The 13,974-nt window shown below is 44.1% G+C and overlaps 1 protein-coding gene across 28 annotated transcripts in view; it reads left to right on the top strand.

Moving 5' to 3' along the window:
• Positions 1-13,974, top strand: part of FNBP1 (formin binding protein 1) — a 158,673-nt gene that overhangs the window by 39,875 nt on the left and 104,824 nt on the right. For all 28 annotated transcript variants that reach the window (XM_055351334.2, XM_019033462.4, XM_019033469.4 and 25 more), the window contains exon 2: positions 9,222-9,337. In XM_055351334.2, the coding sequence (XP_055207309.1) occupies positions 9,222-9,337 (116 nt within the window). The remainder of the gene's footprint in view (positions 1-9,221; positions 9,338-13,974) is intronic.

Genomic DNA, 13,974 nt, shown 5'->3' with positions numbered 1-13,974 from the left:
ACAACTCTTTTGCATAATTTGAGCAAAAAATAGGTTACAGAAGACTACTTTTTTTTTTTTTTTTTGAGGCGGAGTCTCGCTCTGTCGCCCAGGCTGGAGTGCAGAGGTGCGATCTCAGCTCACTGCAAGCTCCGCCTCCTGGGTTCACGCCATTCTCCTGCCTCAGCCTCCCGAGTAGCTGGGGACTACGGGCACCTGCCTCCATGCCCAGCTAATTTTTTGTATTTTTAGTAGAGCCGGGGTTTCACGGTGTTAGCCAGGATGGTCTTGATCTCCTGGCCCTGTGATCCGCCCATCTTGGCCTCCCAAAGTGCTGGAATTACAGGCGTGAGCCACCGTGCCTGGCCAAGACTACTTTTTTGTTAGTTTTTGTTTGTTTTTTGAGACAGAGTCTCGCTCTGTTGCCCAGGCTGGCGTGCAGTAATGAAATCTCGGCTCACTGCAGCCTCCACCTCCCAGGTTGAAGTTATTCTCCTGCCTCAGCCTCCCGAATAGCTGGGATTACAGGTATGTACCTCCACTCCTGGCTCATTTTTTTTGTAGTTTTAATAGAAACAGGGTTTCGTCATGTTGGCCAGGCAGGTCTCGAACTTCTGACCTAAAGTGATCCGCTGGCCTCAGCCTCCCTAACTGCTGAGATTACAGGCATAAGTCACCATGCCCAGCCAGCGACTACTTGAATAATAAGCAAGAATAGTCATTATCCATTGACCTAGAGAGACCAGTCTTAACACCAATTGTTGGGTTTGGTTTGGTTTTGTTTTTGAGATGGAGTCTCACTCTGTTGCCCAGGGTGGAGTGCAGTGGCATGATCTCAGCTCCACAACCTCCACCTCCTGGGCTCAAGCAGTTCTCCTGCTGGGACTACAGGTGCGTGCCACCATACCCAGCTAATTTTTGTAGTTTTAGTAGAGACGGGGTTTCACTGTGTTGGCCAGGCTGGTCTTGAACTCCTGACCTCGTGATCCGCCTGCCTCGACCTCCCAAAGTACTGGGATTACAGGTGTGAGCCACATGTGCCCAGCCGATTTTTGGGTTTTTATTACAGATTTGTGAGGGCAAGTTTTTTTTTTTTTAACTTATGAAAATATAATGACCCAAACCCATGCCATAGCCCATGCTTATTGTAACTTAATCAGAATATAGTACCTAAAACCAGACCTGAAAATAATTGTAAAATGTAGCAATTCCATATTGATTAACACAATAACACTTTCTTCATTCAACTCTTCAGTTTATTCAGCGTCTCATATAACAGCACCTGGCACACACCTTTGGTTGGTTTGAATTCAAGGAGCAGTGTGAGGTCAAGGTCAAGGGGGAGTGTAAGGTCAAGGTGAAGTGTGATGTTGAGTGAGTGCTTCAGCGAGGTTCCTGAAAGGTACCATCAGGTTGTAACCAACAGCTTGGAAACATCCATTTGTAGTCCTCTTGGCAATCTTAGAGTGAATAGTTGAAAGTATGGGTTATAGTCTGTTCAGTGGTGCTTACACAGGAGTGTCCGAGGCTAGGTAATTAATAAAGAAAAAAATCTTTGTTTGGCTTATAATTCTGATGTCTGGAAAAGTTCAAGATAAGGCACCTGCATCCAGAAAGGGCCACAGGTTGCTCCATTCATAGTAGAAAGTAAAGAGGAGCCTGCATGGCAGAGGTCATATGGCCAGAGAGGGCGCAATAGAGAGAGGGGAGGTGCTGGGCTCTTTCTAACAACCAGCTCTGGCCAGGACTCACCCATTACATCAAGGACGGCACCAAGGTATTCATGAAGGATCTGCTGCCATGACCCAAGGCCTCCCATAAGGCCCCACCTCTGACATTGGGAATCAAATTTCAACATGAAGTTTGAGGGGGACAGACATCCAAACTATAGCAGTATGTATACACAGTATGCACCTATAAAATAAACATTATTTTCTATTAGGTTGTTTATTACCTAAGTTTCTTAATGTTTAGAATGTGCAACTTTGAAATATAAATTTTATTTTATTTATTTTTTTAGATGGAGTCTTGCTTTGTTGCCTAGGCTGGAGTGCAATGGCGCGATCTCGGCTCACTGCAACCTCCGCAGGTTCAAGCGATTCTCCTGCCTCAGCCTCCCGAGTAGCTAGGATTACAGGCATAGGTCTCCATGCCCGGCTTTTCTTTTTTTTTTTTTTTTTTTTTGAGGCAGAAGTCTTACTCTGTTGCCCAGGCTGGAGTGCAGTGGCGCGATCTCAGTTCATTGCAACCTCTGCCTCCAAGGTTCAAATGATTCTCCCGCCTCAGCCTCCCGAGTAGCTGGGATTACAGGCACCCACCATCATGCCTGGCTAATTTTTTTTTGTATTTTTGTAGAGATGGGGTTTCACCATGTTGGCCAGGCTGGCCTTGAACTCCTGACCTCAGGTGATCTGCCTGCCTTGGCCTCCCAAAGTGCTGGGATTATAGCCGTGAGCCACCATGCCTGGCTAGGAAGAAATTTTTGTATTTTTAGTAGAGATGGGGTTTCACCATGTTGGCCAGGCTAGTCTCGAACTCCTGACCTCAGGTGAGCTGCCTGCCTCAGCCTCCCAAAGTGCTAGGATTACAGGCCTGAGCCACCACATCCAACCTGAAATAGAAATTTTAGCGTATATGTTATATGATAGTGGTTCTCAAAGTGTGGTCCCTGGACCTCTGGAGTTTCCTGAAACCTTCTCATGGAGTTTACAAGGTCAAAACTATTTTAATAAGGATTGTCTTTTTAACCGTGTTGACATTTGCACCAATGTTACAAAGGAAATGGTGGGTAAAGCTGATGCTTTAGTATCAGTTAAATCAAGGCTGTGGCTCCAAATTGCACTGGTAACTACTATATTCTTCACCATTAGCTGTTTGGTGTTTTTTTTTTTTTTTTGAGATGGAGTCTCGCACTGTCGCCTGGGCTGGACTCATTGCAACCTCCGCCTCCCGGGTTCAAGCAATTCTCCCGTCTCAGTCTCCCGAGTAACTGTTATTACAGGCAACCGCCACCACACCCGGCTAATTTTTTGTATTTTTAGTAGAGATGGGGTTTCACCATGTTGGCCAGGCTGGGCTCGAGCTCCTGACCTTGTCATCCGCCCGCCTCGGCCTCCCAAAGTGCTGGATTACAGGCGTGAGCCACCATGCCCAGCCCACCATTAGCTGTTTTAAAAAATTTCAGTTTTACTTGAAAATGTTCTTAATGAAACAGTGAAGATTATTCATTTTACTAAATCTCAAACCCTTGAAGATACATCTTTTTAATAGTATGTATGGTAAGATGAGAAGCACTTTAGTGCAGACTAAAATACATGATCCTGAGTTGTAAGTTGAACTAGCTGCTTTTTTCATGAACACCATTTTTACTTCAAAGAATGATCGACAGACAAACTTTTGAGTATCTGGCAAACGTTTTCTCAAAAATAAATGAAGTGAGCCTGTCACTTCAGGGAAACAGCTGGCAATGTTTGTTGCCAATGATAAAATTCTAGCTTTAAAGTGAAAATTAGAACTTGGGGAAATTGTTTTTCCACTGTGAGTTTGACAGCTTCCAAATATTAAAGACTCATCAGAAAAGATGAGATTGGTACTGATATAAACAAATGTGATTCAAAAAAATATTTTACAAGAAATGTTTCAACAGTTGGAAGATCTGCATATATCAATGATATAATATTTTCTTTTTTTCTTTTTTCTTTTGTTTTTGAGATGGAGTCTCGCTCCATCACCCAGGCTAGAGTGCTGTGGCGTAATCTCAGCTCAACCGAGATCAGCAACCTCCCCTTCCCAGGTTCAAGCTATTCTCCTGCCTCAGCCTCCCGAGTAGCTGGGATTTCAGGTGCCCGCCACCACACCCAGCTAATTTTTGTATTTTTAGTAAAGACAGGGTTTCACCATGTTAGCCAGGCTGGTCTCCAACTCCTAACCTCAGACGACCCGCCTACTTCTGCCTCCCGAAGTGCTGGGATTACAGGTGTGGGCCAGCATGCCCGGCTGAGATAATATTTTCTAAATGATCAATGAGTAATTTACATGATCATATACAGGTAAAAGATCCATTCAAAATGTAAGGTGGACCAGTGGATCTTACTGTAGCTGAGTTGGAAACTGCATCTCTATGGTTTCAGATTTCATATTGCAACTAGCCTTTGGGAAGCTATGATTTGTCAAGTTTTGGTGTGGTATCAAAGGAGAATGTCTGCACTGATCTAAAAAGGACCTTGAAGTGTCCTTTGTTTTCTAGCTACGTATCTGTGTGAAGTTGTGTTTTTTTCACATATTTCAACCAAAGAATCGTAGTAGATTGAATGCAGAAGTCTCTGTGATAATCCAGCTGTCTTCTATTAAGCCAGACATTAAAGAGATTTGCAAAAATGTAACACGGTGCCATTCTTCTTACTGTTTTGCTTTGGAAAGTACAGTTTTAAAAAATAAAAACATGCTCTTTCCATTAACATGTAATGGTAATGGGTTTGTTTTCTTTTTAAATGAATAAATACCTTTAAAAATCTCTCCATTTTAAATTTCTGATTGAGTAAATATTGATAGATGTAACTCACACAAAAGCTCTTTGGGATTCTCAATGATTTTTTTTTTTTTTTTTTTTTGAGACAGAGTCTCACTCTGTCGCCCCAGGCTGGAGTGCAGTGGTGCGATTTCCACTCACTGCAACCTCTCCCTCCCAGGTTCAAGTGATTCTCATGCCTCAGCCTCCCGAGTAGCTGGGACTACAGGTGTGTGCCACCATGCCTGGCTACTTTTTGTTTTTCTTTTGTAGAGATGGGGTTTCACCATGTGGGCCAGGCTGGTCTTGAACTCCTGTTCTCAAGTGATCCACCTACCTCGGCCTCGCAAAATGCTGGGATTATAGGCATGAGCCACTGTGGCTGGCTGGTTCTCAAGGATTTTTAGGAGGGCAAAGGGGCCCCCAGAACCACCGTGATGTGACATCAGGCAGGAAGGGATGCATTTTTGATGACACCATCCCCAAAGTAGCAAAGGCTGTTTTTAAAGAACCATTTATAATATTTGTTCACAAAGGAGTCCTTTTAAGATTTGAATTTTTTTTTCCATTAACTTTTCCACATTTTAGTCAAGAATGTAAGTGGGTTGATTCGTTTTTCATCTGTCTTGAATTTTCTTCTAGCTGCTGTCAAGTCAGTGCTGCAGCAGTTCATGTGATAGCGAGAGCATGGGGGCATCCTCAGGTTTCATAGAGCATCAAAAGAACTCTGCTATAGTCACAAACAAGCACCAGCTCATTTGTTACTGAGTAAGGTTTTTATTATTAAGATCTTCTATGTTATTTGGGCTCTGTCATCTTGGTAAACACTTTATTATAGCTTGTAGAATGGTCCTGAATACAGATAACTTTATGGAAAACATATTGTTGGATTGAGGCCAGTAATTTTAAAGTGGACTCAATTCAAATGTAGATGGGCTTTTTCTGTTGTTTTTAAGGGCTTTGGTATCGAAAGCTGTTGCTTTGTATAGTATACATCAGTTTGAATGCAAAGTGATATGGTGGGGAAATCTGTAGTCAGGTTGTTAATAGGCCAAGAATGAAACCTAAGAGCATATCCTCTGGGCACGTTTTCAAGGTGGCACCTATGACTGCTGAAAACAATCAAGGCTTTGGAGATGATGGGAAATCATACAGGGAGAGGGCTTTTTTTTTTTTTTTTTTTGAGGTGGAGTTTTGCTCGTTTTGACCAGGCTGGAGTGCAATGGCCCCGTCTTGGCTCACTGCAACCTCCGCCTCCTGGGCTTGAGCGATTCTCCTGCCTCAGCCTCCCAAGTAGCTGTGATTATAGGCGTGCGCCACCAAGCCCAGCTAATTTTGTATTTTTAGTAGAGACAGGGTTTTACCATGTTGGCCAGGCTGGTCTCAAACTCCTGACCTCAGGTCTCAAACTCCTGATCCTCCTGCCTCGGCCTCCCAAAGTGCTGGGATTACAGGTGTGAGCCACCGTGCCCAGCCATTTTTTTTTTCTTTTTTTTTTCGAGACAGAGTCTCTGTCTTTCGCCCAGGCTGGAGTGCAGTGGTACAATCTCGGCTCACTGCAACCTCTGTCTCCTGAGTTCAGTGGATTCTCCTGCCTCAGCCTCCTGAGTAGCTTGGATTACAGGTGCATGCCACCATGCCTGGCTAATTTTTATATTTTTAGTAGAGATGAGGTTTAGTAAAGATGACTGTGTTGGCAGGCTAGTCTCAAACTCCTGACCTCAAGTGATCCGCCCACCATGGCCTCCCAAAGTGCTGGAATTTTGGATGTGAGCCACCGCGCCCAGCTGGGAGAGGGCTTTTAAATAAAGGAAAGGGTGTTTATGTTTTTGGTTTTTGTTTTTTGAGACAGGGTCTTGCTTTGATGCTCAGGCTGGAGTGCAGTAGCCTGATCATGACTCACTGCAGCCTCGAACTCCTGGGCTCAAGTGATCCTCCTGCTTCAGCCTCCCTAGTAGCTGGGACTACAGGCATGTGTGCCATGATGCCCTGATAATTGTTAATCATTTTAAAAATAAATATGATTACTGTGAAACTAGATCCACAAAGGGTTACTGATAAGCAGAGGGCTTTGACGAAGTCGTGCTCTCAATTTGTAAGAATGATTTGTAATCATAGCTTGAGTTGTGTGTATATTTGTTCTCTCAAGTAGTTTAAGGTGATCTTCAGTCTCGTTTACACTATTAGCTTACTTGATGACCCTTGACTTTATAGATAACATAATCTAGTGTTTCTTAAACTGAAATCTAGGGGTTTGTGGAATATATATTATTGAGGACCAATAATCAACTTTAAATATTAAAAATTATTAGTCATAAAGACAAACATTTTGCACTTTTGTTTTATAATTTTGTATTTAATTTTTTGAGACATAGTCTCATTCTGTCACCCATGCTGGAGTGCAATGGTGTGATCTTGACTCACTGCAACCTCTGCCTCCTGGGTTCAAACAATTCTCCTGCCTCCCTCAGACTCCCGAGTAGCTGGGATTACAGGTGCCCGCCATGACGCCCAGCTACTTTTGTATTTTTAGTAGAGATGGGATTTCACCATGTTGTCCAGGCTGGTCTCGAACTCCTGGCCTCAAGTGATCCACCCGCCTTGGCCTCCCAAAATGCTGGGATTACAGGCGTGAGCCACCTCACCCGGCCAAAATCTCAGTCATACCTTAATAAAGTGGTTTTAAAAAAAAACAGGCCGGCCGGAGGCAGTGGCTCACACTTGTAATCCCAGCACTTTGGGAGGCCAAGGGGGGAGGATCACTTGAGCCCAGGAATTCAAGACCAGCCTGGCCATCATAGTGAGACCTCCTCTCTGCAAAAAATACAAAAATTAGTGAAGGCATGGTGGCGGGTGCCAATAGTCCCAGTTACTCAGGAGGCTGAAGTGGGAGGATCACTTGAGTCTGGGAGGCAGCAGCAAGCTGAGATTGCACTACTGCACTCCAGCCTGGGGGAAAGAGCACGACTCTGTCTCAAAACAAACCAACAAACAAATAAACAACAGTCTGAAGTAAGACACTGAATGTATACTGTTAGATTGCACAAGCGTAGGATTAAACACTAGCTTTATATTTTTATATTTGAGTTGGCACTTCCCCATTTCGCATGATCCTCATGACTGATTTGTGAAATTAGGAAATTAGATTATAGCTGCGTCTTACAGGCAAATGACTAAAACTTGAAACATTTGGGGGCCTGTCTCTGTGAAATCCCTTTGCTGGGGCTAGAACCCTCATTTATGACTGTTACCTCTCAGGAGGCAGCAAATTTTCCATGGAGAATTCCATTTCCACTGGAATTCTCTCTTCCCTGTGATGTGCTCATGCCCCCTCTGGCTCGCCCCCTTAGTCCTTTCTGGGCTCTGCTTCCTGGGCCAGGCCCTCTTTGCTAATTCTGTGTATCCTTGCTGTCGTCTTTGGTCTTCTGATCCTCGGCTGTTGCTTGAGATCCACCTACTCACTCGCTGCCCTTCTTGAGTTCTAAATCCTTCTGTGTTTCCAGCTCTCTTCTGGACAGGCCAGTCCCTCATTCAACATGTCAAAACGACATTTAATTTTCACCCCAAACTGTAGCTCTTTCTTATCTGGATCTTCTGTTTAATTCCGGGAGGCAGAACCTGAAAGTCACTCTGGAATCCTCCCTCCCCCTCATACCCTTGCCAGCCTCCACGTCCAACCGGCCACTCACATACTAGTTGATTGTGTTTGTTAAATGTCCCTAGAATTCTTCCCTTCTGTGCCTATTTTGTCTCATCTAGACTGTTGGAGCCATTTCCTGGCTTTCTCTTCCAAGTTCTCTTGTGCCTGCTGGAGAGTCTAAACTCCTAAGCTCGTCCTTCAAGGCCTTGGGTGATCTAGCTCTGAGCTGTCTCTAGTTTCATCACTCGCCAACTCCACTTCCCTTCTGCCCCACCCACCTCCACCTTGCACTCAAAGACAAATTCACCCAATTCCTGGATATCTCCATGTCTTTGCATTAGCTGTTGCTAGCATACCTGTCCCCTCTCATTCTTTATTTGGGGGGACAGAGTCATGCTCTTATACCCAGGCTGGAGTGCAGTGGTACAACACCATGCCCAGCTAATTAAAAAAAATTTTTTTTGTAGAGATGGGTTCTGTGTTACCCAGGCTCCCTCTTGTTCTTCCAGACCAGAAACCCCAAGGCACAATGCAAACTCAGGCTGTATTTTTGTTCATTTTGATTCCCCAGCTCCAGGCACTGTTCCTGGCTCACAGTGTGGGTTTGGTGTATGTTTGAAAGAATAAAATCTATATGTTTTATTTTAATCACTTGAAGAAAGCAAAATTTCGTAACACTTCCCCCCGTTCCTCGGCTCAGATTCAATCAGCTGTTTTGAATGATTACCCAGAGATAACAGTTAAGGTGCAAACCGTGTGTGGCTGCGTTTGTGTGTGTGTTTCACCTGTCGGTTTTTCGCGTCTGGGAATGACATTTTTCTTTGCACTGAGACATCAGTTATATCTGAAAACTATGTTTCTAAAAGGAATAGGAAATATGAATGAATAGGTCAGAGTTCAGTACTCCAGGCAGTTTTCAAACCAAATTTGGTAATGTTGATTTAAAATGGCTCAACAAAAAAGCACCCCAAGTATAATCATGGAAAATATTAGTACTACTTTGTATGTAGTAATATGTTGTTAAGAGAATTATTCATTGAAATTATGTTAATCACAGGGAAAGACCATAACTTCTCTCTTGGTTTGTTTCAACAGGATCAGTTTGACAACTTAGAAAAACACACACAGTGGGGAATTGATATTCTTGAGAAATACATCAAGTTTGTGAAAGAAAGGACAGAGATTGAACTCAGCTATGCAAAGCAACTCAGGTAAGTTGATATTGAAAAAGGTTATTTGTTAACTGCAAAATGATGTAAGGATAACGTATATTCTCATTTTACAGTATAAATGTATATTTTAAATATTTTTCCTTTTATGTAAGGTAATATTTCAATAGAAGTGATTGTTTTTCATACAGAAAATTAATTTTCATAGAACATTAAAGATAAAAACTAAATTACTGCTTTAAGGCCCAGTTTTTTTTTCAACAAGATATTTGCTGAGTTTTGGAGCAGCTTGTTTCTCAGTAAACTTTTTATTGAAATATATTAATAACATATGTACAGAGAAGTACACAAATCATAAGTGTGCAGCTCCATGAATTTTGACAGTGTGAACACACTCATGTAACCGGGCACCCAGGTCAAGAAACAGAAAGACCAGCCTGGCAGGCCCCCTGGCCCCCTCCAGCTCCCCACTCTCCCCGAAGCAGTAACCACTCTCCTGACTTCTAACCGCATGGATTAGTAGTGCCCACTTTTGAACTTTACATGAGTGTAGTCATTTGGTATGCATTCTTGTGTATCTGGCTTCTTTTGTTCTATATTACGTTTGTGAGATTTACCATGTGGTAGCATGTGGTGGGAGTCTGCTTATTTTCATTGCTGTTGAGTATTTTGGTCTGTGAATGCACCAGCACTCATCCGTTCTGACTAGGTGATTGGTTCTTTCTAATTTAAGCTATAATGAGTAGCGCTCCAACGAGCATTATTGTACAAGGCTTTTTGTGTGTATCTGAACACATTTCCTAGGATCTACGTAGGCATCTAATTGCAAGGTCACAGGCTACTCATATGCTTAGCTTTGGTGGATAGGGTTCAGCCATTTCCAATGTGCTTGTACTAATTCACAGTCCCTCCCGTAATGTGTTGAGGGGTCATGTGGAATAGTATTTTAAAAGTACTTCGGGCCAGGCGCAGTGGCTCACGCCTGTAATCCCAGCACTTTGGGAGGCAAAGGTGGGCGGATTGCCTGAGGTCAGGAGTTCGAGACCTGCCTGGCCAACGTGGTGAAACCCCGCCTCTACTAAAAATACAAAAATTAGTGGGGCATGGTGGCAGGCGCCTGTAATCCCAGCTACTTGGGAGGGTGAGACATGAGAACTGCTTGAACCCGGGAGGTGGAGATTGCAGTGAGCTGAGATTGTGCCACTGCACTCTAGCCTGGGTGACAGAGTGAGACTCCTTCTCAAAAAAAAAAAAAAAGTGCTTTGGGGCCAGGCGTGGTGGCTCATGCCTGCAATCCCAGCACTTTGGGAGGCTGATGAGGGAGGATAGTGTGAGCCCAGAGAGTTCAAGACCAGCCTGGGCAACATAGTGAGACCCCTGTCTCTGTTTTTTTTTTTTTAAGTACTTTGGATCTCCTTACATCTTTAATGATGAGATTATCCAAGAAATTTGTATTTTTATAGAATATATTTAAAAGTTCTTCGTAGAACTAAGCTTGAACTTGAAGTGGCATGCAAAGTCCTTAATGATTTCATGTTGTGTAGTTGTAGTTGAATTGGTTTGTGGATATTGTTTTAAGGCCTGTTAAAGAGCTAGATGATTTTGATTTAGAAACATTTACTTTCCTTTTTCTTTAATTTTTTTTTTTTTTTTGAGACAGTCTCACTCTGTCGCCCAGGCTGGAGTGCAGTGGTACAATCTCAGCTCACTGCAATCTCCGCCTCCCAGGTTCAAGTGATTCTCCTGCCTCAGCCTTCCAAGTAGCTGGGATTACAGGCTTGTGCCACCATGCCTGGCTAATTTTTGTATTTTTAGTAGAGAGAGTGTTTCACCATGTTGGCCAGGCTGGTTTTGAACTCCTGACCTCAAGTGATCTGCCTGCCTCGGTCTCCCAAAGTGCTGGGATTACAGGCGTGAGCCACCGTGCCCAGCCCTTTTTTTCTTTCTTTTTTTTTTTTTTTAATTTTCGTCAAGCTCCCTCACCATTGAGTTTTAATCCAAAGAGCATCTGCATAAGAGATATGTGTTCTTGGCTGGGCATAGTGGCTCACACCTGTAATCCCAGCACTTTGGGAGGCCAAGGCAGGTGGATCACGAGGTCAGGAGTTTGAGACCAGCTTGGTCAAGATGGTGAAACCCCGTCTCCACTAAAAATACAAAAATGAGCCAAGCATGGTGGCGGGCGCCTGTAATCCCAGCTATTCAGGAGGCTGAGGCAGGAGAATCCCTTGAACCCAGGAGGCAGAGGTTGCAATGAGCCAAGATCGCGCCACTGCACTCCAGCCTGGGCAACAGAGCAAGACTCCATCTCAAAAAAAAAAAAAAAAAAAAGAGCTATGTGTTCTTATAAGGGTTTTTGTTGTTGTTTCAGCAAGCTGGGATTACAGGTGTGAGCCACTGTGCCTGGCCCCAGATTTTGTTTTTATTGAGTGAATAACATGTAAAACATCACACAATGAAATAATTTTTATAAGTGGAGAATCCATATCAGTTTCTAGTGCCCTGTGTGCATATCAGCCTCGTCAACACGTCAGGGGCTTTTCAAACTGAAAGTAGGAATAGAACATGGTCTGTTTCACGTTGATTATTTGAATACTGCACTATTAGTCATGCAGTGTTGTCTTTCATGTGAAAATGGGCTACGTGCGAGCTCTCGAGCGGGCTACTGGTGTTCTTCCCATGACAGTCTCCCTTGCTGGCCCCTACTCTTCCCCTGCCTCTTCACATTGCTGTGCCCAGCATCTGCTTCTCAGTCCTTCTCCCTTCCCAGTCTGTACTCTCCTGGTGACCTCAACTGTCTCATGGCTTTAGGTATAATCCATATGGCAATGACTCACAGATATGGATCTCCAAGCCAGACCTCTCTCCTGAATTCCGGAAACAGCTTGCTCAAAGTCTCTACTTAGAAATGTCTAAAAACTTGGCTGGGCGCGGTGGCTCATGCCTGTAATCCCAGCACTTTGGGAGGCTGAGGCGGGCGGATCACCAAGTCAGGAGATCGAGACCATCCTGGCTAACACAGTGAAACCCCATCTCTACTAAAAATACAAGAAATTAGCTGGAAATGGTGGCGGGCGCCTGTAGTCCCAGCTACTCGGGAGGCTGAGGCAGGAGAATGGCGTGAACCCAGGAGGCAGAGCTTGCAGTGAGCCGAGATCGCACCACTGCACTCCAGCCTGGGCGACAGACTGAGACCCCATCTGAAAGAAAAAAAAAAAAAGGAAATGTCTAAAAACCATCTGAAATGATCTGAAATGTAACATGTCTGAAACTGAACTCCGGATCTCCCCAACTTAAAAATCCACATGTCTAGGCCAAGTGAAGTGGCTCACACCTAAAATCTTAGCACTTCAGGAGGCCGAGGTGGGTACTTGAGTCCAGAAGTTGGAGACCAGCCTGAGCAACATAGCAAGACCCTGCCTCTAAAAAGAATTTTAAAAAATTAGCCAGGCATGGTGGCGCACACCTGTAGTCCCAGCTATTCGAGAGGCTGAGGAGGGCGGATGCTTGAGCCCAAGACGCTGGGGCTTCAGTGAGCCATGATTGCACTACTGCACTCCAGCCTGGGCAACAGAGCAAGACCCTATCTCAAAAAAATAAAAATCTGCATTTCCACGACCTAGATTTTCCTCCACTCACCTGAGGGTAGCTGCATCCTTCCTGGTTTAGGTCAAAAACCCTAGCATCACCCAGGTGCAGGGGGATCACTTGAGGTCAAGAGTTCAAGACCAGCTGTCTAACATGGTGAAACCCTGTCTCTACTAAAAATACAAAAACATTAGCCAGGCGTGGTGGTGGGCGCCTGTAATCCTACCTACTCAGGAGGCTAAGGCAGGAGAATCCCTTGAACCCAGGAGGCAGAAGTTGCAGTAAGCTGAGATTGTGCCACTGCACTCCAGCCTGGGTGACAGAGCAAGACTCCATCTCAAAAAAAAAAACAAAAAACCCTGGTGTCATCATCATCTCTGTCTGCCTTCTTTTCTCACACACTCACACTCCCCAGCTCAAGCCATCAGGAAATCTTGACTTCTCTACAGATTTATCCAGGATCTGACACTTGTTATCACCTCCACTGCTGCCACTGTGGTCCATGTCACATGGCCTACGTGGTCCATGATCTTTAGCCTGGTTATGATGAGTCTACAAACTAGTTTCCCTTATTCTACCTCTATCCCCTATTCCCTGATTTCTACAGAGCAGCCAGATTACAGTATTCCTCTGTTCAAAATTCCAGTGCGTCCCCATTTCATTCAGAGTAAATCCAAAAACCTTACAGTGAAAGTCCTCCAAAACCTTGTATAATCTGGTTCCCACACCTTTCTGACATCATCTGTTTTAACTCTCTTCCTCCTCCTCTCTGCTGTAACCATACAGAGGCCTCCTTCCTGTTTTTTGTACATGCCAGGCATCCCCTCACCCGAGAGCTATTGCGCTAGCCCTTCCATGTAGATATCACCTGTGTGTTCTTCCCCAGGCTCCAAGTGGCTGACTCCCTCTCCTGCTTCCAGTTTCTGCTCAGTGAGGCCCACCTCATCCCTTAGCCCACTTAGCCTGCTTTGCTTTTTCAGTTTTCCTATATTACTGGTAACTTTCTACCATTTTATATAGTTTTCTTATTTAGTTTTGAAAATTGACAAAATATCTATTTCTATATTATTTGTATATAAAATTGTATATAT

This window comes from Gorilla gorilla, chromosome 13 (assembly GCF_029281585.2).
Source record: "Gorilla gorilla gorilla isolate KB3781 chromosome 13, NHGRI_mGorGor1-v2.1_pri, whole genome shotgun sequence".
Lineage (NCBI taxonomy): Eukaryota > Metazoa > Chordata > Mammalia > Primates > Hominidae > Gorilla > Gorilla gorilla.
This window is presented reverse-complemented; position numbering and strand designations above follow the sequence as displayed.